We start from the raw sequence: 25931 nt of genomic DNA, 5'->3' as shown, positions 1-25931 counted from the left end.
AACTCGACGTTCATTATGGAGACTCAGAAAACAGTTCTGGCAGCTGTGAGGAAGGACGATTGGATGGTCTCTTTAGATCTTCAGGATGCCTATTTCCACCTTCCGATTCATCCCAGCTGCAGACGTTATCTGAGGTTCATGGACGGAAACAAGGTCTTCCAGTTCAGGGCTCTTTGTTTCGGACTCTGCACGGCTCCTCTATTGTTCACCAAGATCATGCTGAACGTGGCAAGCATGCTGCATTCGAGGGGAATCAGGGCCTCTTTGTATCTGGACGATTGGCTGATAAGAGCCTCCTCAGCCTATTGTTGTTTGAAGGACCTCAAGATGACTTTGGATCTCTCCAGAGAACTGGGTCTCCTGGTGAGCTCGGAAAAATCACAACTGATTCCATCCCAGGAGATTCTTTATTTGGGGATGGAGATTCACAGTTGGAGTTTTCGGGCTTTTCCGTCGTCGGTGAGAATCCAAGCAGCCCTCCTAAAAGTCCAAACGTTCCTGAAGAGAGATCTTTGCTCCGTCAGAGATTGGATGAGCCTTCTGGGGACTCTCTCGTCGTTAGAGAAGTTCGTGACCCTGGGGAGGTTGTACTTGCGTCCTCTTCAGTTTCATCTCAACCGCCATTGGAAGAAAGGGGACAGCCTCGACAGGGATTGCATTCCCATCTCGGCTTCCATCAAGTCTCATCTTCAATGGTGGGACAACGAGCCCAGACTGAAAGAAGGCTTGTCTTTACTTCAGAGGAACCCAGACCTCGTGTTGTGTTCCGACGCCTCCAATTCGGGGTGGGGAGCCACTCTAGAGAAGCAGGAGCTTTCGGGGACTTGGACGGTGGAGCAAACCTCTCTCCACATCAATCAAAAGGAGCTTTTAGCTATTCATCTGGCTCTCATCGGCTTCGAAAAGCAGATCAGGGGCAAGGTGGTCCAAGTCAATGCGGACAGCACGACAGCTCTGGCCTATATTGTGAAGCAAGGCGGGACCCACTCTTGGCCTCTGTACGAGATTGCAAGACTGCTTCTCGTCTGGGCGGAGGAAAGGAAGGTGACTCTTTTGACGCGGTTCATCCAGGGGGTCAACAATGTGAGCGCAGACAGACTCAGCAGGAAAGGTCAGGTTCTCTCCACAGAATGGATTCTGCACCCGGACATCTGCAAGAGTCTGTGGCGGTTATGGGGTCGACCTCTCGTGGATCTCTTTGCCACCGCGAAGACCAAACGACTAGAGTGTTACTGCTCTCCGGTTCCAGATCCCGAAGCTTTGCACATAGACGCTTTTCTGATGAACTGGTCACACATGGAGGTTTATGCTTTCCCTCCGTTCAAGATCCTTTACAAAGTGATTCAGAAGTTCATTTCGCACGAGGAGACCAGAATGACACTGATAGCTCCGTTCTGGCCGTCAAGGAGCTGGTTTCCAGAGGTACTGGAATGGATGGTGGATGTTCCGAGAAGCCTTCCCATGAGACCCGATCTTCTCAGACAACCTCACTTGGCCCGAAATCATCAAAATCTCCGAGCTCTACGTCTGACTGCCTTCAGACTATCGAAAAACTCGCTAGAGCTAGAGGATTTTCGAAGAAGGCAGCCAAGGCAATTGCAAGGGCAAGAAGGTCTTCAACCATCAAGGTGTATCAGTCCAAGTGGGAGTTGTTCAGGGAGTGGTGTAGAACTAACGCGATTTCCTCTTCCAGTACCTCGCTTTCCCAAATAGCAGATTTTTTCTTGGACCTTAAAGTTAAGCATAACTTCTCGTCATCTACTATTAAAGGTTACAGGAGTATGTTGGCGACGGTTTTTCGACACAGGAACCTAGACCTTTCTAATAATAAAGATCTACGAGATTTACTTAGGTCTTTTGATACGACCAAGAAGATTCAAACAGCTCCCAGCGCCTGGAATTTGGATGTTGTCCTTAAATTTCTCATGAGTGACAGATTTGAGCCTTTACACTCGGCTTCATTTAAGGACTTAACCTTGAAAACCCTTTTTCTGGTTACCCTCGCCACTGCGAAAAGAGTTAGTGAAGTACATGCTTTATGCAGGAACATTGGTTTTCGGAATGGGAAAGCCATTTGTTCTTTGCAACTGTGGTTTCTGGCCAAGAACGAAAACCCTTCTCGGCCATGGCCCAAATCCTTCGGGATTTCTAACCTTTCTGATTTGGCTGGCGGTGAATTGGAAAGGGTTCTCTGTCCAGTTAGAGCGCTACGGCTTTATGTGGACAGGACTAAGAATCTGAGAGGTAACTCAGACGCTCTGTGGTGTGCAGTCCGGAAACCCTCGATGCCCATGTCTAAGAATGCCTTGTCTTTTTTCGTTAGATTGTTGATTCGAGAAGCTCATGCTCAGTGTGATGAGTCGGATCAGAGGCTCCTCAAAGTCAAGACACATGAAGTCAGAGCGGTAGCGACTTCAGTGGCCTTTAAACAGAATCGTTCTCTGCAAAGTCTGATGGATACAACATTTTGGAGAAGTAAGTCTGTTTTTGCATCCCATTATTTGAAGAATGTTCAGACTCGCTATGAGGACTTTTTTACGTTGGGTCCTTTTATAGCGGCAAATGCGATAGTAGGTGAATGATCTACCACTACGTTCCCTTTTTTCCTAATACCCCTTTTCTATCTCTTGGAACTCGTTTGTTATGGTTGTTTGTGGAGATTGGGCGTCAGTCTTCCGCAATCTTTGATTTGGTTAGGTGGTCAATTTGTTCCTTGAGTGCACCCGGAACAAGGGTATTGGTTGAGGTTCTGTCATGTTATAGGTGGTTGTACCGTTTGACAGCTCCTGGAGATTTTCAGCCCGAGTGGATTACTGGATCTCTTAAGGATAGCGGACGAAATGAGGCAGAGTATCATTGCTGTCAGCTTCCTTATCAGGTGAGAACTGCTTAAGTTAATTGTATGTAACCCTTAAGTGAATTTTCTATATGTAGCTGTCTCTGACCCACCACCAAGGGGTGTCAATCAGCTCTTTTATATAACCAGCGGGTAAGTTTTATATTTAAAAATGATATTTTCATAATAAAATAAATTTTTGAATATACTTACCCGCTGGTTATATAAATTTAACACCCACCCTCCTCCCCTCTAGAGACTACCTATGGTATGGCTATGAGGCATGGAAGAACTGGAGTTGGTGTGTTGTTCCACCTGTTCTACCGCTAGGGTGCGGTTGGTACACCTGGCGTATCTTCGATAGCGCGAGATTTGAATTTTCTGCCCTGGCGTCAGGGACTTCAGCTCTTTTATATAACCAGCGGGTAAGTATATTCAAAAATTTATTTCATTATGAAAATATCATTTTAGAAAGAACTGAAGAGAATGAGGAAGGGTGGACCGAGGAGTGAAGAGTCAGTAAAATATGAAAATGGAAGGTCATTGAAAGTTTATGGTTGTGGCCGTCTTCTCAGATTATTTTTGAAGCTCCCTGGTAGATTGATTACCATGGAGCTCTTTATTCTCTAGATAGATGTTATGTAGCCTAAGTTAGGCTATAATGAGCAAAGTTAAGTGAAGTTATTTTGATACAAAACTAAAGAAAGCTTTTTTTAACTTTATGGAAGTGAAAGAAAGTTTACTAAACATTCTGTAATCTAAACAAACATGGAATTATGAGAATGTTTATAAGGGGAGATGTATAAAGTTGGGTTTGAGTGTGATAGAACTTTAAAATCATTTTATATTTTGCCTATTTCACGTACCCACCTTCAAAAGTCTGTGGTTGTCAGTATGATGACTGTACGGTAAGATTAATTGAAATGATCATATTTATAATAATATTTAACTCAATACTTACCAGGTAACCATTTATTTCCCTCCTCTCTGCCCAATTTGTAGTGATGTCAAGAGAGTTTTTTTAGGGGCATAAAAAACAATTAGAATAACGCCAAGGTTATCCCTGTGTGTCGTAAGAGGCGACTAAAAGGGACGGGACGAGGGGGCTGGGAACCCCCTCTCCTGTATTTACAATCCTGTGAGACATCAGCAAAGAGGTGGAGCTGGGGGGAGAGTGACTGCTCCCCGCACTCTAGTTTTGGGGTGTTTGAATGTACGTGGATGTAGTACGATAGAGAGTAAAAGATGTGAGATTGGAAGTATGTTTAGGAATAGAAGGATGGATATATTGGCCTTGTGTGAGACAAAGATAAAAGGGAAGGGTGAAGTGATGTTTGGTGAAATGTCTGGTAGAGAGTCTGGGATTGAAAGGGGAAGAGCAAGAGAGGGTGTGGCTTTATTGCTGAGTGAATGGATGACAGGTAAAGTAGTGGAATGGAAGGAGATATCATCTAGGTTGATGTGGGTAAGGGTTAGGTTGGGTAGGGAATGTTGGGCGTTTGTCAGTGCGTATGGGCCAGGTTGTGAGAAAAGTGAAGAAGAGCGGAATGAGTTCTGGAATGAATTAACCAGGTAGAAGGACTAGGTAGAAGGAATTATGAAGTTGTCATGGGTGACTTAAATGCTCGAGTGGGCGCTGGAGAGGTAGAAGGTGTCATTGGGAAGTATGGCGTACCTGGTGAAAATGAGAGAGTGGTGAGAGACTGGTAGATATGTGTTTGTTCCGTAACCGAAATACAAACAACGCTATTTAAGTAGGGTATTACTTTTGGCGTAGCTGAATGACGAGCCATTAGATTTTTAACGAGGGTTAACTACCCCCTCGCTAGTTAGCGAGAGGGGTAGGGGAGGGGTAGCTAGCTACCCCTCCCCCCTCACACACCGGTGAACTGATCCACTTCGCTTTTGGCTCGGGTGATGGTCAGACGTGTCTGCTCTCACCCTCGCATTGACAGCCTTAATCTTTTTTGTTTTCTCTCTTTATCATGCGGAAGTGCCCTGGCCCGGTTTCGAATCGCGAGCTTCCTAGCAAGTCTTCGGGACCGAGAGCAGTCAGGTCATCTTCTTCACGGTCCCCCCCCCCCCCGCAAGCACAGAACAGTGCGCTCGCAGGGGGAGGGGAGGTCTTCAGAGAGGTCTAGGCACCAATCTTCTTCCCTTTCTTTTCAGGCAGGCCCTGTGGTATCTATTCCGAAGGATCGCCCGATCCCCTCCCCTCCAGCGGGAGTCTCTGACACTGCGTCTGTCAGTAAGCAGCCATGGTTTGGGTCCCTTATCAGAGCTGTCGTCCAGGCTGTTAAGCCTGCCTTCGCTGACTTGGGTCTCAAACCAACGTCAGCTCCGACCCCACTGAAGAGGAAGAGAGGAGTAGAGATCGTGGTGACTTCTCCCAGGGTCAAACTGGCTCCTAAGAAGTCCGTATGGAAGGCTCCTTCCCCCCCTCAGACTTTCTCTCCTTCTCCTGTGGACGAAGCTTTTCCGTCCTCAGGGGAATCTACCGAGGTGAGACCTTCTCCCACCGCACCAATGGGAGAAACCTCACCGCGAGTAGGAAAATCGTCCCATGTTGGGGCGGAGAAGAGCCCTGAGACTTTGTTGCTGGAGTCCTGCATCCCTCCTAGAAGGGAACCGAAGGACTCGAAGACTATCCCGAAGTCTTCTTCCATGATTCGACCAGAGCCAGCGAGACCCCAGGAGAACGTCCACGTGTCCCCCCAAGTAGAGCATCTGGGGACAGGAGACTTTTCTGCCAGTTCACCAGGAGGAGAGCAGCAAGAGTCAGAGCATGCCTTCTGGCAAGTTTTGACTCTGATGAGGCATCTCAACGGGTTCAAGGACCCTGACATCGCCCCTCGTGAGGGCAAGGACACGGTCCTGGACCGAGTCTTTGGCACTCAGAAACCCACTAAGGCCAGTGCGGCTTTGCCTTGGTCCCAAGGGGTGAAAAGTGCCAGGGGTAAGGTTGAGGGCCAGCTCTCCGAGCTCGCCTCCTCCAGCCGTTCCACTGCTGGCAACAAGCTCCTCCCACCTCCTCGTGTTCAACACAGGAGGTATTTTGAGATCATGGAGGAGTCTTGTTTAGCTCTTCCGCTCCATCACTGTGTGGAAGAGCTTACCAGGGGAGTCTCTTGAGAGACTCTCTAGCCGGTAAGTGACATTTTCGGCAACAGAGATCCTGAGTCAGGAGAAGGTCGCAAAGTGTGCCATGCAGGCCACTTCGTGGCTGGATGTCTTGCTGGGGTCTCTGGGCATCCTGCTTCGATCCGAGGATCTGTCCAAGGAGAGCACCAGGAAGGCCCTAGAGACCTTCCTCCTTTCGGGCACACGCACCATTGAGTTTCTGGCCTACCAAGTCTCGAACTTGTGGGCAAACTCGATCCTGAAGCGACGTGATGTGGTGACCGAGAGGTTCCACTCGAAGGTCCCAGCCGTGGATGTCTGCAAGCTCAGACACTCTTCCCTCCTGGGAAAGAGTTTTTTTGAGCCAAAGGATGTGGAACAGGCAGCTTAGAGGTGGAGAAAATCGAACCATGATTCTCTTCTCCAAAGGGCTCTTACAACAAAGCCCTACAAACCTCCAGCATCTCAACAACCTCGCCAGTCCAAGACGACGAAACCGGCAGCAGCAGCAAAGACGACGGTGTCCAAGCAGCAGCCCTTTCCTGTCAAAGACAAGAAGGGCAGAAAGTCCTCCAGGGGAGGCAAGAATTCTAGAGAGAGCAGCCGAGGCCGCAAACGCTAGGATTAGCAATCCCCCTGCATGTCCACCAGTGGGGGGATGCCTCTAAAGTAGCGCATTCAGGTGGCAGCAACTCGGGGCCGATTCATGGATGATCTCCGTGATCAGTCAGGGATATCGCGTCCCGTTCATAACATCTCTTCCTCCCCTGACAGCGAATCCAGTGTCGTTGAGCTCCTATACCATGGGATCGGCAAAGGGGCTAGCCCTACGGGCAGAAGTCGAGACCATGCTGAAGAAGGATGCTCTCCAGGAGGTCTACGACGGCTCCCCAGGCTTCTTCAGTCGACTCTTTCTTGTAAAGAAGGTGTCTGGAGGCTGGAGACCAGTCATCGACCTCTCAGCTCTGAACAAGTTTGTCAAACAAACTCTGTTTAGCATGGAGACAGCAGACACGGTCAGACTTGCAGTGAGACCGCAAGACTTCATGTGTACACTGGATCTGAAGGACGCGTACTTCCAGATCCCAATCCATCCGTCTTCCAGAAAGTACTCAAGATTCAGCCTAGACAACAAGATCTACCAGTTCAAGGTGCTGTGTTTCGGTCTCTCCACAGCACCGCAAGTTTTCCCCAGAGTGTTCACCCTGATATCTTCGTGGGCACACAGGATCTGCATCCGTCTCCTCCGTTATCTGGACGACTGGCTGATCCTGGCAGACTCGGAATCGACCCTTCTTCGACACCGAGACAAGCTTCTGGGACTTTGCCAAGATCTTGGGATCACGGTAAATCTCGAGAAGTCTTCTCTGCTCCCATCTCAACGACTGGTATATCTAGGCATGATATTGGACACCAATCTCCACAAAGCCTTTCCATCAGACGACAGGATAACAAGGCTGAGGAGGGTCGCAGATCCTTTCCTCAGACGAGAAGAGCTTCCATCCCAATCGTGGTTACGTCTCCTAGGTCACCTTTCCTCCCTAGCCCGTCTGGTTCCAAACGGCTACCTCAGGATGAGACCCCTGTAATGGCGGCTCAATTCTTGGTGGAATCAAGGCCACGATTCGCCGGACCTTCTGGTCCCCATGGGCCCTGCGGAACGGACGGACCTTCAGTGGTGGGTGACCGACGAAAACCTCCGAAAGGTAGTGGATCTTCTCGTCCTCCCCCCGGATTTGATGCTGTTCTCGGATGCTTCAAAAGAAAGGTGGGGGGCCCACGTTCTGAACCACAGGATCTCAGGCCTATGGTCAGAATCAGAAAAGTGCCTCCACATAAATCTGCTAGAAATGAAGGCCGTATATCGGGCACTTCAACAGTTCCAACAGACCCTGGCGGGTCACTCCGTGGTGGTGATGAGCTACAACACTACGGTAGTGGCTTACATCAACAAGCAGGGAGGTACCTTTTCACAACAGCTATCCCATCTTGCAGTAGAGATACTGAGATGGACCGAAGTCTACTTGATTCCACTATCAGCTCGCTTCATTCCTGGCAAAAGGAATTTGCTCGCCGACAGTCTGAGCAGAGCATCGCAGATATTGAGTACTGAGTGGTCTTTGAATCCTCTAGTATCCAACAAAGTCCTGACTTTGTGGGGTTCCCCGACGGTGGACCTGTTCGCGACAGCCTTGAACTTCAAGATTCCGCTGTACTGTTCCCCAGTCCCGGACCCCAAGGCACTCTGGCAAAATGCCTTCCAACAACGCTGGGACAACATCGACGTTTACACTTTCCCACCGTTCTGTCTGATGGGAAGGGTGCTCAACAAGACCAGAATATCAGTCAACCTGTCAATGACCTTAATAGCTCCGCTATGGCATCATGCAGAGTGGTTCCCGGACTTTCTGCAGCTCCTGACGGAACTCCCGAGAGAACTCCCTCCACGACACAAGCTACTCAAGCAACCACAGTGCAACATCTTCCACAAAGCCGTAGCATCGCTTCGGCTTCACGCCTGGAGACTATCCAGCACCTCCTCACAGAGAGAGGCTTTTCGCAACAAGTTGCGGAAAGGATGTCTGGTCACCTGCGAAAGTCATCCGCAGGGGTCTACCAGGCGAAGTGGAGAGTCTTCTGTGGTTGGTGTCGTGGAAGGGGTATCTATCCCCTCGATGCCACTATTCCAGCAATAGCGGAGTTTCTTGTGTATTTGCGGGAAGAAATGCCCCTTTTAGTCTCGGCAGTGAAAGGCTATCTCTCAGACTTAAGCCTGGCCTTCAGGCTGAAAGGAATGGACATTTCCTCCTCACTGGAACTTTCTCTACTCATACGAAGCTTCGAGCTTACCTGCCCTCAGTCGGAAGTGAGACCTCCTCCATGGAACGTGGTTCGAGTCCTCACGTCTCTTAAGAGACCTCCGTTCGAGCCATTACGCCAGGCTTCTGATCGTCACCTGACTTGGAAGACGGTGTTCCTACTCGCATTGGCCTCAGCCAAGCGAGTCAGCAAACTTCATGGTCTCTCGTACGACGTCACCCATTCAAGGGGATGGGAGGAGGTAATGTTCAGGTTTGTCCCTGAGTTTGTTGCCAAGACTCAAAATTCTAGGATTCTGGACCCACGGTTCGACTCCTTCTGGATTTCGAGTTTCCGTTCTGTAACAGATGACCCAGACCATCTCCTACTGTGCCCAGTAAGGAGTCTGAGGCTCTATCTTAAAGAGAACAGCTACAGCTCATCCTCGAGTGTGAGCATTGTTTGTGAGCACAGGTAGGACGAAGAGGAGGGTCACTAAGAACACCATCTCAGCATGTATTCGCAGGGTCATCCACCATTCCCTGAATCCAGACCCTCCTCCGTCACGTCGCCCAAGAGCACACGATGTCAGAGGCATCGCTACGTCCTTGGCATTCAAGAGAAATTACTCAGTGACGCAGGTTCTACAAGCTGGGGTCTGGAAGTGTCAAACGACCTTCACAGCCCACTACCTGCAGGACGTGACCCACAGGAGGCTCGATACGGTCTCTTATCAGCCCTGTGTTGGCTGCACAACAGCTGGTCTAAACCTCAGGCCCCTTAATGGACAAGTGGCAGAAGGTTGAGGGCATTGTTACCCGGTTTTAGTCTGCATGAATGAAAAAGTATGCCTGGCCCTTACTCTTTTCTTCATCCTCCCCTCTCTTGGGGAAAGCAGCATCCTGGGTTCTCTGCACAGCTGACCTCAAACCACTGCAGGTAAACCATGCTTCCTTGTGTTCCTAGTATTAAGATAATACTGTCGTGTCCCCCATACCCTGACGAGGTGGAATTTGGAACATCCTATCCTAGAATTCCATCTAAAGGATTCCAGGTCAACTTCTTAGGACGAGTCACACTTCATTCCTTCAAACACAAGCTTACGTAGGCTGCACGTTCCTTGCAGAGCAAGGGATTTGCGAGGTGCAGGGACTCTTTATCTCGAGTGCTACACACTCGGATTCTGAGTCCCCGGGCAAAGCCAAAGCCAGTAAGGCTGGGTCTTACCACCCTACCTAAGGGTTAAGTCACCCTATTAAATAGCGTGGTTTGTATTTCGGTTACGGAACAAATGACAAATTCGGAGATAATTTGTATTTTTCCTAACCATACAAACCTTAGCTATTTACACATATTTGCCCACCAGCCCTGTCCCCCGTGAAGTCCTACCTCTAAGCGAAGTGAATCAGTTCATCGGTGTGTGAGGGGGGAGGGGTAGCTAGCTACCCCTCCCCTACCCCCTCGCTAACTAGCAAGAGTGTAGTTAACCCTTGTTAAAAATCTAATGGCTCGTCATTCAGCTACGCCAAAAGTAATACCCTATTAAAATAACTAAGGTTTGTATGGTTAGGAAGAATACAAATTATCTACAAATTTGTCATGTTGAGCAGATGGTGATAAGTTCTAGCTTTTTAAAAAAGAAAGATAAAAACAAGTATACATGGGTAAGAGTGGCAAATGGAAGAGTAGTAGAAAGGGCTTTAATGGATTATGTACTGATAACTAAAAGAATATTTGGAAGATTGAAAGACGTGCACGTGTTTAGTGGTATGGGTAACGGTATGTTTGATCATTTTTTGGTGGAAGGAAAATTAGTTGCAGCAAAAGAGTGGGGGCATAGAGTAGGTGATTGCAAAAGGGAGCTAGTGAGGGTTGAAGAGCTAATAAAACTGGGGGTGGGGGGGGGGGTAAAAAGTAAATATCAAGAAAGGTTGAAAATGGCATATGATGAAGTGAAAGTAAGAGAAACTGGTAATTTAGAGGAGGAGTGGAAGTTAGTAAAAGAAAATTTTGTTGGGATTGCAAATGATGTGTGTGGCAAGAAGGTTGTTGGAGGCAGCATGAGGAAGAGCAGTGAATGGTGGAATGAAGGAGTGAAAGTAAAAGTGGAAGAGAAAAAGAGGGCTTTTGAAGAATGGCTGCAGAGTAATAGTGTAGAGAAGTATGAAAAATATAGAGAGAAAAATGTGGAAGTAAAGCGCAAGGTAAGTGAGGAAAAGAGGGCAGCTGACCTGAGGTGGGGTCAGGGATTGGTTCATTCATATAAAGAGAATAAGAAGAACTTTTGGAAAGTAGTGAAGAGAGTAAGGAAGGCTGGCTCAAGAATTGAAGAGACAGTGAAAGATGGAAATGGAAGGTTGTTAAAAGGAGAGGAGGCAAGGAAAAGGTGGGTGGAATATTTTGAAAGTTTACTGAATGTTGAGGATAATAGGGAGGCAGATATAATTGCTGTTGCAGGTGTTGAGGTGCCGGTGATGGGAGATGAGAATGAGAGAGAGATTACAAGAGAGGAAGTGAGGAGAGCACTAGATGAAACGAGAGTAGGAAAAGGATCTGGTATGGATGGTGTGAGAGGTGAGATGTTGAAGGAAGGGGGTGTGACTGCACTTGAATGGTTGGTGAGATTGTTTAATGTGTGTTTGTTCCAACACGGAGTACTTATCTCGAACTACTTTCTTAGGAGTATCTGGGATCTCCTCCCTAACCGACCAAGAATTTGGCGCAGTTCCCTCTATCTCCGTTTTCCCTTGTCGGGTCCTTCCGTGGCGGATGGATACGTGCCCTGAGGCGACCCGGGGTCAGCGCGCGAGAGTGCGCTACTAGGTCTGTGTCGCCAGTAAGCATCTGGTCGCGGCATAGATAACATCTTGCCGCTCTCTCTCACATCCCGTTCGACCCACCATTGTGTTCCACGTGTTCCCTTTCTGCTTTCCCATTCACATCCTTTCCTTGTGTTACTTGTGTTGCTTGTGTATTCCCGTATGGAATCCCAACATCGTTGTCCCGGGGCCAAGGCCGGTAAGTCATGCGGGGCATGGCTTTCTAAGTAAAGTGTTGATCCGCACATGTTGTGTTCCTCGTGTAGAGGCAGAGTGTGCTCGCCTGCCTCCACGTGTCCGGAGTGTGCGTCCTGGCCAGAGCTGCAGTGGACCTTGTACGGAACAAAGAAGAAAAAGGCATCGAAGCGGTCGCCTAGGAAACCTGGTATCAGTTCGCCGTTGACATCGCCTTCAGCTCCTTCGGAGAGAGGTTCTCCTTCCCCTTCCTTATCCAGAGTAGGGGACGAGGTAAGTCCATTGTGGGGAAACAGCCCATTGCTGTTCCCTATGAGTCTGATGTCATTGATTCTAATTGCGTTGTGCCTACGCAGACGAGTGGGGAGTCTGCTGTTGTGACGGAAGTGCTTTCCGCAGACGAGGTTCTGGTACCCGCAGGACCCGTCTCGAGTGAAGACCCGGTGTGGGGGAGGTCAGGAACAGCTCCTTTCCTCCCATCGTGGCAGTGCTTTTCAGGAAAAGCAGTTTCCGGGGGCGATCTAGACAGAGAAAGGCAAGCCACGTGCTCTTTGGACCCCGACTCCATTGTGTGGACGGCGCCAAGGACGCACTTCAGGGCACCCATGCTGCAAGAGGAGGAGTTCTCTGGCTGGTTTGCCTCACTGGGGGCACTACGCACGCCCCCAGCGCCTTCGGCTTCTCTACCGCCGGACTTCATGCAACCCGTCACCCCGGTAGCACAATTGCAAGCCCCTAGGTTGGTGGCAGAAGACACAGAGGACTCGGATAGCTCCTCTTCCTCTTCATCTACCTCGGACGTTACCTCGACCTCCAGCTCGTCATCGTCAGAAGACTCCAGCGGCCCGGAGACGAGAGAGAAGAGAAAGAGGTCTAAGAGGAAGAAGTCGAGCTCAAACGCAGGCCCGTCGAGGAAGAAGGCCAAGGTTACGAGGAAGAAGAACAAGAAGATGAAGTCTTCCAGAAAGAAGTGGGCTAGAGTGGCTTTTCCCCCTTGCGGGTCGAACAGGGCTCTTGCCGCTCCAGTGCCTGCCTCGATGGCTGCTGGAGCCGCTTCCGCGTCCTTGCCCAGTGTCTCTTCGGCTCCGTCCACGCGTCGGATGCAGCCGTTGGCACACTTTAACTTTCCCTTGCCCTTGCCCGGCAAGTCACCGGCTCCATCCGTTCAGCGGAGGCAGCCACTGGCTCGGCCCGGCAGCATTGTGCCCACGCCCAAAGTCTCACCGGCTCCATCCAGGCATCGGATGCAGCTGCTGGCACAGCAGGGCAGTTACTCTCCACGGATTCCCCGGGAGGGGGTAGACCCATGACGGCTACCTTAGCCTCAGCGGGTCCATCCGTGATGGAGGCAGCCACTCCATCGAACCGGCCGGATGTAAGGGATACGGCCGCCCCCATGGATCCATCCGTGATCGAGGATACAGCCGACACAGAGGATCAAGTGGTAGAGGGCTTATTGGATACTGGTGAATGTTCTCCCGATGAAGTGTCCTCCTACAGGAAGGTCTTGGCACTGATCCGGCACCACCACAGGCTAGACGAGCCTAAACCGTCATCAGAGCAGGCTTGGCTTTCGGGTTTGGGAAGGATGGTAGATAATCCAGTACAACAGAAACCATCCTTGACCCTACCTCTGGCTCCGGATGTGGCCCTGGGCATGGACCACGTCGACCGGTTTGTTTCGGGGCACAAGAACTCCCTCAGAGCCCAAGGGTCCTTCAAGCTCTTGCCTGGACTGAGGACTGGTGGGCATGCACCCTAGCAGGTTTCCAGCTCTCCCACGCTCTCTCAGTGCCGGAGAATCAGGCTCTACTACATGAACTCATACGTTCGGGAGGCAAGGCCATGAAGTTCCTTACATTCCAGTCCCTGACCCAGACGGCAAACTGCGTGTTAAGGAGGAGAAATACGGTACTTAACAGGCTCCCCCGTAGACTCCCCGAACGTGAGGCGAAATTCCTGAGAAATGCTCCGGTGTGGGGTGAGACCCTGTTCCCCCTTCTGACAGTAGCAGAAACTATGGAGAGAATACGGAAACTTAAAGACTCGATGGAGCCCAGACATCCTCCATAGGAGACCGTCGGTGGACGGGGCCTACCCACCTACGACACCAGTTAGACAGGAGGCCCCCTCCCCTTCTTGGCATCAGTCCCCACTGCCCTCCCGCAGAAGTGGTGCCCCAACCCAGGCCTCCTTTAGGCAGAAATACGCCGGCTCAAGACGAGGCCGCTCAAACCGTCTCCCCAGAAGGAGATATGAAGGGAGGCCCCCTACATCTTCCCATGCCACAGGTGGGGGGATGCCTCAAACACTATTGGCAAGCATGGCGGGACAACGATGCTGACCCGTGATCCGTGACAGTCCTCAGAGAGGGATACAGGATTCCCTTCCTCTGATTCCCGAACATCGGGCGGAGTGGCTGGCCCCCAAGGATCACAAGAAGAGAGCAGCCTTGCAGGAGGTGTCAGCCATGTTGAACAAGGGAGCACTGCAATCTGTCCAGGAATTGTCCTCGGGGTTCTACAGCAGGCTCACCCTGGTAGAGAAAGGTACGGGAGGTTGGACACCAGTCATCGACCTCTCGCCCGTGAACAAGTTCATCAAGAAGACGTCCTTCAAGATGGACACGCCGAAGTCGGTAGTGGCAGCCTTGAGAGAAGGGGATTTCATGATGTCCCTGGACCTCAAGGACGCCTACTTTCAGATCCCTGTACACCCCTCCAGCAGGAAGTTCCTCAGGGTAAAGTGAGGATCCCAGTCTCTGCAGTTCAGGACCCTCTGCTTCGGCCTGTCAACGGCCCCTCAGGTGTTCACGAGGGTGTTCACCGTAGTATCAGCCTGGGCACACAAGCAGGGCATCAGGTTGATCAGGTATCTCGACGACTGGTTGCTGCTTTCAGCCTCAGAGGCAGCCTTAAAGGAGCAGGGGGCAAAGCTATTACAGTTCTGCAGAGAGCTGGGGGTTACCATCAATTTAGAGAAGTCCCAGTTAGTCCCCACCACCAGGATGACGTACCTAGGGATGGTCCTGGACTCCCAGTTAGCAAGGGTCATCCCCCTCTCAAGAGAGGCTGAACAATCTGGATCATGTTATATGACCATTCCTAACAAATGCACCAATGAGAGCCAAGGATTGGCAGAGTCTCGTGGGCCACCTGGTCTCGCTGGAGAAGTAAGTTCCTCAGGGGAGGTTCAAGGTGAGGCTGGTCCAGTGGAACCTGAAGGACCTCTGGTCACCGGGAGACCCTCCTCAGGACTTAGTCAGGATGACTCCGGCCTCCAGGAACATGCTCCTCTGGTGGTCCGACAGGGCGAACACCCTAAGGGGGGTGCCGTTCGCGTCCGCTCCTCCGGAGATGTTGCTCTTCACAGACGCGTCAAAGGAGGGGTGGGGAGCCCATCTGCTCGAAGAGACAGCAGAGGGAAAGTGGTCCCCGGAAGAGAATCTCCTCCACATAAACCTGCTCGAGCTCCTGGCAGTTCAAAAAGCCCTCACAATATTCTCCCATCGCCTTCAGGGAAACTCAGTAGCCCTCGTGCGACAACGCCACCGTGGTGGCCTACATAAAGAAAGAAGGAGGATTGAGGTTAAGGGAGATGTGCCATCTCACGTCTCAGATCCTGGAATTGGCCGAGAGGAAACACATCATTCTCACAGCCAGGTTCATTCCGGGGAAGAGAAACGCTCTGGCCGACGGCCTCAGCAGGGGAGGGCAAGTAGTGGGGTCTGAGTGGTCCCTACACCCACAAGTAGCCCAGAAGTTCCTCCAGTTGTGGGGCTCACCGGTGATAGACCTGTTCGCCACGAGGCTCAACACTCAGCTCCCCGTGTTCTGTTCTCCTGTGCCAGACCCGGCAGCAGCGTTCGAGGATGCCTTCCAGCACTCGTGGGACGGACTTGACGTGTATGCCTTTCCCCCCTTTGGAATTCTCAGGCAGGTGCTCAACAGGCTCAGACAATCAAGGGCCACAAGGATGACTTTGGTAGTGCCCTGGTGGCCGGAGAGGAAGTGGTTCGTGGATCTACAGGACCTGGCCACCCTCCCTCCGTGTCCCCTGCCAGTAAGGGAAGATCTACTGCACCAGCCCCACTTTCGAAGGTTTCACGAAAACCCTCAGTGCCTTCAGCTACATGCGTGGAGGTTATCGAGTGTCTATTAAGGATAGAAGGATACTCGGAGAAGACAGCTTCGAGGATGTCAGGGTATCTTCGGAAGTCCTCGAGCATGGTGTACCAGGCCAAGTGGGCCACGTTTGTGAAGTGGTGTGCCACGCAGAACCTGAGGCCTCTGGATGCATTAGTCCACAAGATTGCAGACTTCCTGGTCTACCTGAGGGATGACCTGGGGATCTCCATTGCAGCCATCAAGGGGGTCCGAGCGGCCCTGGAGCAGGTATTTCAACTCAGAGGCATCGACCTGGGGGCCTCCCGCCAGATTTCCATGCTCATCAGAAGTTTCGAGCAATCTTGTTCCTCCCGCACCTCTCGGGTCCCGCAGTGGGACGTGGCCAAGGTTCTCAAGGTTTTGACAAAGCCTCCCTTCGAACCCCTCAAGGATATCCTGGATAAAGACCTCACCCTCAAGACAGTGTTCTTACCAGCTCTAGCCTCAGCCAAGCGTGTGAGTGAGCTCCACGGCTTGTCATTCGAGGTCTCGCGCTCGAAAAGGTGGAAGGACCTGTCCTTTAAGTTTCTGCCTGAATTTGTGGCCAAAACTCAGAACCCAGCCATTGCGGACCCAAGGTTCTAGGGGTTCTCGGTCCCGGGGATCCTCACTCAGACAACCCGGAAGATTTGCTCCTGTGCCCAGTGAGAACAGTCAGGAAATACCTTAGCAGGACAGCCAGACTCCGGCCAGCCATCAAAAGTCTGTTTGTCTCATCAGGCCCAGTAAAGAGGGCAGTGTCTAAGAACACGATCTCCTTCTGGCTAGGGCAAGTCATCAAGAGAGCTTACGACAGTGAGGGGTCTGCGGTCCCTGGTACCCCGCGACCCCATGATATTAGAGGTCTTAGCACTTCTTTGGCATTTGACAGCAACATGGCAGTAGGCCAAATCATGCGAGCAGGCACATGGTCCAGGCAGTCCACCTTGACGGCTCACTACCTGAAAGACTGTACGAGGAAGTCCCTGCCATGCAACAAGTTTAAAGCTAAAAGCCCCGGGTAGCCCGAGGGAAGTAATCGCAAGCGACACAAGTTTCCTCCTTACTCCCCTTTTCCTTGCTACCCTTTTTCCCTTTCCTTTCCTCCTCCCATGTGAGAGAAGGATGTTGTGGAAGCCCATGTCCGGATTATGCTTAAAGGTGAGTTATACAACAGGTAGACTTTTGCGTGCTTCCCCCAACTCTCCTACCCTGTCCGTTGTGTCGTCTGGACCTAGCCTCCTATCTAGGTCCCGTGTCCTGGGATGGTAGTGGTGGGTCTTCCAGCCTGTAAGTCCACCCCCGCCTCCTAAAGTGTAAGTCTCCTAAGAAAGTAGTTCGAGGTAAGTACTCCGTGTTAGAATAAATCACAAATTTTAAGTAATTTGTATTTTTCCTAACAGTACTTACCTCGAACTACTTTCGGGTTATTGCCCACCCATCCTGCCCCGAGTGCCTTACAGGAGTTCGAAGTAGTACTTAAACATATGCTTACTGGTGACACAGACTTAGTAGCGCACTCTCGCGCGCTGACCCCGGGTCGCCTCAGGGCACGTATCTATCCGCCACGGAGGGACCCGACAAGGGAAAACGGAGATAGGGGGAACTGCGCAAAATTCTTGGTCGGTTAGGGAAGACATCCCAGATACTCCTAAGAAAGTAGTTCGAGGTAAGTACTATGAGAAAAAATACAAATTACTTAAAATTTGTGATTTTGTACTGTCAATGGTACCATTAGATTGGGTTTGTGCATGTACATATTGTACCACTATATAAGTGTAAGGGAGATGTGCATGAGTGTTGTAATTCAAGGGGTCTTAGTTTGTTGAATGTAGATGGAAAAGTGTATGGTAGAGTACTGATTAATAGGATTAAGGATAAAACAGAGAATACAATCTTAGAAGTACAGGGTGGTTTTAGAAGAGGTAGAGGTTGTATGAATCAGATTTTTAGTTACGCAGATATGCGAGAAATATTCAGCAAAAGGTAAGGAGGTGAATGTTGCGTTTATGGATCTGGAGAAAGCATATGATAGAGTTGATAGGGAAGCAATGTGGAATGTGATGGGGTTATATGGAGTTGTGGAAGGTTTTTGCAAGCAGTGAAAAGTTTCTAAAAAGGTAGTAAAGCATGTATTAGAATAGGATATGAAGTGAGCGATTGGTTTCCGGTGAGAGTGGGGCTGAGACAGGGATGTGTGATGTCGCCGTGGTTGTTTAACTTGTATGTTGATGGAGTGGTGAGAGAGGTGAATGCTCGAGTACTTGGACGAGTATTGAAACTGGTAGACGAGAATGACCATGAATGGGAGGTAAATCAGTTGTTGTTTGCGGATGATACTGTACTGGTTACAGACGCGGAAGAGAAGCTTGGCCGATTAGTGACAGAATTTGGAAGGGTGTGTGAGAGAAGGAAGTTGAGAGTTAATGTGGGTAAGATTAAGGTTATGAGATGAACGAGAAGGGAAGGCGGTGCAAGGTTGAATATCATGTTGAATGGAGAGTTACTTGAGGAGGTGGATCAGTTCAAGTACTTGGGGTCTGTTGTTGCAGAAAATGGTAGAGTGGAAGCAGATGTACGTCAGAGAGTGAATGAAGGTTGCAAAGTATTGGGGGCAGTTAAGGGAGTAGTAAAAAATAGAGGGTTGGGCATGAATGTAAAGAGAGCTCTATATGAGAAAGTGATTGTACCAACTGTGATGTATGGATCTGAGATGTGGGGAATGAAAGTGACGGAGAGACAGAAATTGAATGTGTTTGAGATGAAGTGTCTAAGGAGTATGGCTGGTGTATCTCGAGTAGATAGGGTTAGAAACGAAGTGGTGAGAGTGAGAACGGGTGTAAGAAATGAGTTAGCAGCTAGAATGGATATGAATGTGTTGAGGTGGTTTGGCCATGTTGAGAGAATGGAAAATGGCTGTCTGCTAAAGAAGGTGATGAATGCAAGAGTCGATAGGAGAAGTACAAGAGGAAGGCCAAGGTTTGGGCGGATGGATGGAGTGAAGAAAGCTCTGGGTGATAGGAGGATAGATGTGAGAGAGGCAAGAGAGCGTGCTAGAAATAGGAATGAATGGCGAGCGATTGTGACGCAGTTCCGGTAGGCCGTGCTGCTTCCTCCGATGCCTTAGATGACCGCGGAATTAGCAGCAGTAGGGGATTCAGCGTTATGAAGCTTCATCTGTGGTGGATAATGGGGGAGGGTGGGCTGTGGCACCCTAGCAGTACCAGCCAAACTCGGTTGAGTCCCTTGTCTGGCTGGGAGGAACGTAGAGAAGAGAGGTCCCTTTTTTTGTTCATTTGTTTGATGTCGGCTACCCCCCCAAAATTGGGGGAAGTGCCTTGGTATATGTATGATGTATGTATGTATAAGTTTTTGAAGATTCAGGCATACCCACACCACCAGGTGTTAACATTTCAACTGATAGATAGCATAATGGAACAGTTAGCCATCAAGAAGGAGAGAGCATAAAGGGAAATGAGAGATCTTTTTTCTTATTTTGATTAGTGCATGGGTAGCAGTAGCTTTGATAATGTTAGCATAGTAACTAGGAGGTAATTATTGAAATACAGAAGAGTAATATATCTTATTATCAAAGTTTAATTTCTTTTTATTTGCAGAACTATCACAAACTCAAAATCACTTGAAGAGGACAATGGTGGGAGTGAGGGGTCTGGTGAAGGTAGGATAATTAGTCGTTTGATGAAAAATTGAGTAATCCAATGTAATCTAATTGTTCCGGTACAAATATAAACCTTCGTCCTTTACACAGGAGAGATAACAGCAGTGCTGGAATATGTACGTGGTAGTTAGAACTTTGAGTAAGGTTAAGTCCGACGTATAGAGGGCGAGGTTGCACTTCGGACTCCCCTTGTGATGTGTACAGGGAGTAGTTGTCTTTCCACTGGGTGAGGTTTTGGAGTGGGAAGGAAAAGAGGTCTAAGTGTGATTGTTCTCCTTCTGGTTCGTCCTTGAGGTCGGGAAAGTCGGCGAGATCCTGCCTTCCAAAACTTGTTACTCTGGCCTATTTTCGTTTAATTCTACGGAGGGCAAACCGAAGAAGATCAACAACCTTATGATTGCTGGGGAAGCTCCCTGCTTCCCCTAGATAAATGGATACCTCCCCTTGTAAGGGAACCCCAGTCTAAAGTTTTTGAAAACCCTGCCATTTAGCTTGCTACAGCTGAAATTTTCTTTGTTCCGTAACTGGAATACAAACCACACTATTTAATAGGGGTATTACTTTCGGCGTAGCTGAAATGACGAGCCATTAATTTTTAACGATTGTTAACTACTCACACCGCTAATTAGGGGGTAGGGAGGGTAGCTTGCTACCGTTCCCCCTCACACACCTGTGCTTGAGCTCACTTTGCTTTCGGCTCGAATGGTGAACGGTCATTGCCGCTCTTCATTCTCGCCGACTTTTGGCAGCCATTAACGCCATTTTGTTTTTTCTCTTAGAGTGTGTGTGTGAAGTTGACTTCTGCGACCATGTGCACCTGCCCTGGACTCTCCGGCCGCCCTTGTGGAACATATATGTCGGTGGTCGAGACTGATCCTCACGCCCTTTGTCCTTCCTGCAGAGGTCAATTGTGTAATAGTATTAATAATTGTAGTGAGTGCAGGGAGTGGTCTTCCTCCCAGTGGGAGAGGTTTGCGTGACGGCGGAAGAAGTCCAAACGGGATATTTCTCCTTCAAAGGCTGCTTTAAAGGGAGGAAAACCCAAGGCCTCTTCTTCCGTCGCCCAACCCTCCTCCGAAGCTCATACTTGGTCGGTCTCTTACGAGAGACCGTCGAGTAGTAGCGTAGACCAAGTTATTTCCGACCAACCCTGGGTCTCGAGAGATGAGGTTGCTTCCCCTAGCAAAGCAGCCCCACCTCTCCCACCGGGTGAGGCCTTGTCTCTAACTTCCCTTTTTCAGATATGGTCCTCTTTCTGGCTCACGGGTTCGCCCTCCAAGGAGGCCCTGCTGCAGTTCATCCGCATGGGTGCTTCTGTTAAGCAATCTTCGTTGCCGTCAGAGGTAGATCCCCTGACTCTTGTCGGTGTTGTTGTATCAGAGGTGTCTCATGCGGCATCACCTATCTCCTCTGCCACTCCAACCTCTACAGCTGTAGCTGCCGACTTAGTTTTCCCCGTTCCTGACCATCCTCTGAGGGGGAAACTAAGTTCAACGTCGGTCTCTCCTGTAAGTGTTTCTCGCCCTCGAGGGAGTTCACTTATAGAGACTCCTCTTTGGAGGACTGCTGAAGGTCAGCTTGCTGATCCAACGGCCCCCAGAGGGCGCATCCGTCGGAAGGCTCGCCTTCCTCTTCGCCTTAGAGGTCTCCCTTCACCTGTGGTGAAGAGGCGCCTCTTTGGTTCAACGTCATCACTGGAGTCCCCCGCAGAGGAGCCTCCGTCAGACCTTCATTCATCCATCACTGCACCTGCAACCAGTCTTGTGACTGTAGCTCCACCGAAGTGCGCAACTGCGCGCCATCACTCTCGGCCTGCGCACCACGCGCCAACGTGCCCAGACCTTCTGCGCTCACCAACAGCTCGTCATTCTACAGCGTTTCGGCCCGCCCCTAATCCTGCTTGCCCTCACAGACGGCAGCAGCCTCACGTGCTTGCGCGCCAACACGCGCTTTCGCGTCTACGATCACCTACACGTCAGCGCTCTCATGCGCTCCACGTGCCTCCAATCACCTGCGCACCTTGCGTGCACACCCCCAGGGTCGCCCACGCGCCAGCACACCATAGCGCACTTGCGCTCTCCTGCGTGCCTACGATCTCCTACGCGCCAGCACCTACCTGCACGCCAATGCTCGCCCACGCGCCAGCACCTACCTGCACGCCAATGCTTGCCCACGCGCCAGCACCTACCTGCACGCCAATGCTCGCCCACGCGCCAGCACCTACCTGCACGCCAATGCTCGCCCACGCGCCAGCATTCTCCTGCGTGCCAGCGCTCACCTGCGCGCAAATACTCGCCCACGCGCCAGCGCCCTCCTGCGTGCCAGTGTTCACATGCGTGCCAACATGTGCGCTCTTCATCACCTGCGCTCCCCTGCACGCCAAATATCTGCGCGCCATCTTTCTCCAGCGCACAAGTCTTTAGGTGAGACGACAACCACGTTGCCGCCATCATCTACGCGCCAACTTTTACCAGTGCGCCAGCGCTTGTCTAAATTTTTGCGCTTGCCTGCGCGCCAACTATCTCCCGCGCATGGGGGATAGTAAGATTGAGTCCGACGTATAGAGGGCGAGGTTGCACTTCGGACTCCCCTTGTGATGTGTACAGGGAGTAGTTGTCCTCCCACTGGGTGAGCTTTTGGAGTGGGAAGGAAAAGAGGTCTAAGTGTGATTGTTCTCCTTCTGGTTCGTCCTTAAGGTCGGGAAAGTCGGCGAGATCCTGCCTTCCAAATCTTGTCACTCTGGCCCTTTTTTGTTAAATTCTATGGAGGGCAAACCGAAGAAGACCAACAACTTTATGATTGCTGGGGAAGCTCCCTGCTTCCCCTAGTTGAATGGATAACTCCCCTTGTAAAGGAACCCCAGTCTAAAGTTTTTGAAAACCCTGCTATTGAGCTTGCTACAGCTGAAATTTTCTTTGTTCCGTAACTGGAATACAAACCACGCTATTTAACAGGGGTATTACTTTCGGCGTAGCTGAAATGACGAGCCATTAATTTTTAACGATTGTTAACTACCCACACCGCTAATTAGGGGGGTAGGGAGGGTAGCTTGCTACTGCTCCCCCTCACACACCTGCGATTGAGCTCACTTTGCTTTCGGCTCGGATGGTGAACGGTCGTTGCCGCTCTTCATCCTTGCCGACCTTTGGCAGCCATTAACGCCATTTTGTTTTTTCTTTTTCTCTTAGAGTGTGTGTGTGAAGTTGACTTCTGCGACCATGCGCACCTGCCCTGGACTCTCCGGCCGCCCTTGTGGAATATATATGTCAGCGGTCGAGACTGATCCTCATGCCCTTTGTCCTTCCTGCAGAGGTCAACGGTGTAATAGTATTAATAATTGTAGTGAGTGCAGGGAGTGGTCTTCCTCCCAGTGGGAGAGGTTTGCGTGACGGCGGAAGAAGAAGTCCAAACGGGATATTTCTCCTTCAAAGGCTGCTTTGAAGGGAGGAAAACCCAAGGCCTCTTCTTCCATCGCCCAACCCTCCTCCGAAGCTCATACTTGGTCGGTCTCTTACGAGAGACCGTCGAGTATTTATTTCCGACCAACCCTGGGTCTCGAGAGAGGAGGTTGCTTCCCCTAGTAAAGCAGCCCCACCTCTCCCCCCGGGTGAGGCCTTGTCTCTAACTTTCCTTTTTCAGATATGGTCCTCTTTCGGGCTCACGGGTTCGCCCTCCAAGGAGGCCCTGCTGCAGTTCATCCGCATGGGTGCTTCTGTTAAGCAATCTTCGTTGCCGTCAGAGGTAGATCCCCTGACTCTTGTCGGCGTTGTTGTGTCAGAGGTGTCTCATGCGGCATCACCCATCTCCTCTGCCACTCCAACCTCTACAGCTGTAGCTGGCGACTTAGTTTTCCCCGTTCCTGACCATCCTCTGAGGGGGAAACTAAGTTTAACGTCGGTCTCTCCTGTAAGGGTTTCTCGCCCTCGAGGGAGTTCACTTATAGAGACTCCTCTTCGGAGGACTGCTGAAGGTCAGCTTGCTGATCCAACGGCCCCTAGAGGGCGCATCCGTCGGAAGGCTCGCATTCCTCTTCGCTTTAGAGGTCTCCCTTCACCTGCGGTAAAGAGGCGCCTCTTTGGTTCAACGTCATCACTAGAGTCCCCCGCAGAGGAGCCTCCGACAGACCTTCATTCATCCATCACTGCACCTGCAACCAGTCTTGTGACTGTAGCTCCAACGAAGTGCGCAACTGCACGCCATCACTCTCGGCCTGTGCACCACGCGCCAACGTGCCCAGACCTTCTGCGCTCACCAACAGCTCGTCATTCTACAGTGCTTCGGCCCGCCACTAATCCTGCTCGCCCTCACAGACAGCAGCAGCCTCACGTGCTTGGGCGCCAACAATCACCTACACGTCAGCGCTCATGCGCGCCACGTGCCCCCAATCACCTGCGCACCTTGCGTGCACACCCCCAGGGTTGCCCACGCGCCAGCACACCACAGCGCACATTCACTCTCCTGCGTGGCCACGATCTACGCGCTAGCGCTCTCCTGCGCACCACGCTCCTACGATCTCCTACGCGCCAGCACCTACCTGCACACCAATGCTCGCCCACGCGCCAGCATTCTCCTGCGCGCCAGTGCTCACCTGTGCGTCAGCGCTCACCTGCGCGCAAATACTCTCCCACGCGCCAGCGCCTTCCCGCGCGCCAGTGTTTACATGCGTGCCAACATGTGCGCTCTTCATCACCTGCGCTCCAGCCTGCGCGCCAAATATCTGCGCGCCATCTTTCTCCAGCGCACAAGTCTGTAGGTGAGACGACAACCACGTTGCCGCCCTCACCTACGCGCCAACTTTTACCAGCGCGCCAGCGCTCGTCTGAATTTTTGTGCTTGCTTGCGCGCCAACTATCTCCCGCGCGCACACACAGGGATGTGCGTGTCCGCCAACTCTCTCCTACGGACGTGCGCCAACACTCTCCCGCGTGCCCACGCGCGCTCACCAGCATTCTCCCGCGCGCCAATATTCTCCCTCACTCGAGCGCCACTATTCTCCCGCGTGCACCAACAGATGCGTCATCCGGCAAGGTCACCATTGCCTCATTCCCCTCCCCGCAAGCTCAAGCTCATACTAACATGCACTGTGGGAGAAGGGAAACACTGTCATGCAGAGGGGTTCAGTATCCCTAAACTTTCTTCTAAGGCGGACCCACCTATTACAGTAACTCCTCGTAGTGAACCTTCGGTCCCTTTCCCTTCAGGGATCTGTCTGACAGAGCATCTGTCAGCCAGCATCCCTGGTTCAGTGCCCTAGTCAGGGCCGTAACACAGGCTTTCAAGCCAGTCCTGTCTGATCGCTCATCAGAGCGACCTATAGCTCTAGACCTAAGGCACGGAACCATGGCTTCCTCTACCCCTTTGAAGAGGAAAAGAGGAGTTTCTGACGTGTTCACTTCCCCGAGGGCGAAACTGACTCCATGCAGACCATCGAGGCAAGTTCCTCCTCTTTCTCAGAGAGACTCTCCATCCCTGTCGTATGAAGATCTCCCGTCACCTAGGGAACCTCGCGAGGAGAGATCCTCTCCCATCGCACCAATGGAGGAAATCTCTCTTCGCACCGAGAGTTCCCCGCTATCTGAGATCAGAAGGGACATGCCACACAGGTCATCGATGTTGGAGTCTTACCTCCTTCCCCGGAAGGAATCCAAAAACTTCAAAACTATGCCGAAGTCGTCCACTAGGGCTAGAATGGAGTCAGCCAGTCACTCAGGGAATGTCCGTGACTCAACCCAAGAAGAGCCTTCGGGGTTAGAAGGAGACTTCGCTGCAAGTCTTACAGCAGGAGGAGACCAGCAAGAGTCAGAACATGCATTCTGGCAGGTTCTGACTCTAATGAGGGTTCTCAATGGGTTTTCCAACCCAGAGAGACCCCCTCAAGAGGGCAAAGACAAGGTCCTAGACCGCGTCTTTGGTACTCAGAAACCCTCAAAGACCAGTGCAGCCCTGCCCTAGTCCCAAGGGGTGAAGAGTACCAGGGACAAGATCTCCCAACAGCTCTCTGATTTTGCCTCCTCCAACCGTGCCGGTAACATGAACAAGCTCCTCCCACCTCCTCGTATACAGCAGAGTAGGTACTTCGAGATCCTGGAGGAATCCAGTTCAGTTCTTCCTCTTCACCACTCTCTGGAAGAGCTAACCAGGGGAATCTGTTTCGAGAGACTCTCCAACCGGCAGGTCTCATTCTCGGCAACCTAGATCCTTAATCAGGAAAAGGTCACAAAGTATGCTATGCAAGCTACTTCGTGGCTGGATATCTGGTTAGGGACCTTAGGTATCCTAATACGATCCGAGGATTTTTCTAAGGAACTTACCAGGAAATCTATGGAAACCTTCCTACT

At 51.0% G+C, this 25931-nt stretch overlaps 1 protein-coding gene across 1 annotated transcript in view; it reads left to right on the top strand.

The window, feature by feature from the left end:
* The window catches only part of LOC137650975 (centrosomal protein 43-like), a 119658-nt gene that overhangs the window by 41147 nt on the left and 52580 nt on the right, over positions 1 to 25931 (top strand). The window contains exon 6 of the mRNA XM_068384115.1: positions 19532 to 19593. Within this exon, the coding sequence (XP_068240216.1) occupies positions 19532 to 19593 (62 nt within the window). The remainder of the gene's footprint in view (positions 1 to 19531; positions 19594 to 25931) is intronic.

Source organism: Palaemon carinicauda, chromosome 1 (assembly GCF_036898095.1).
Source record: "Palaemon carinicauda isolate YSFRI2023 chromosome 1, ASM3689809v2, whole genome shotgun sequence".
Classification (NCBI taxonomy): domain Eukaryota; kingdom Metazoa; phylum Arthropoda; class Malacostraca; order Decapoda; family Palaemonidae; genus Palaemon; species Palaemon carinicauda.
This window is presented reverse-complemented; position numbering and strand designations above follow the sequence as displayed.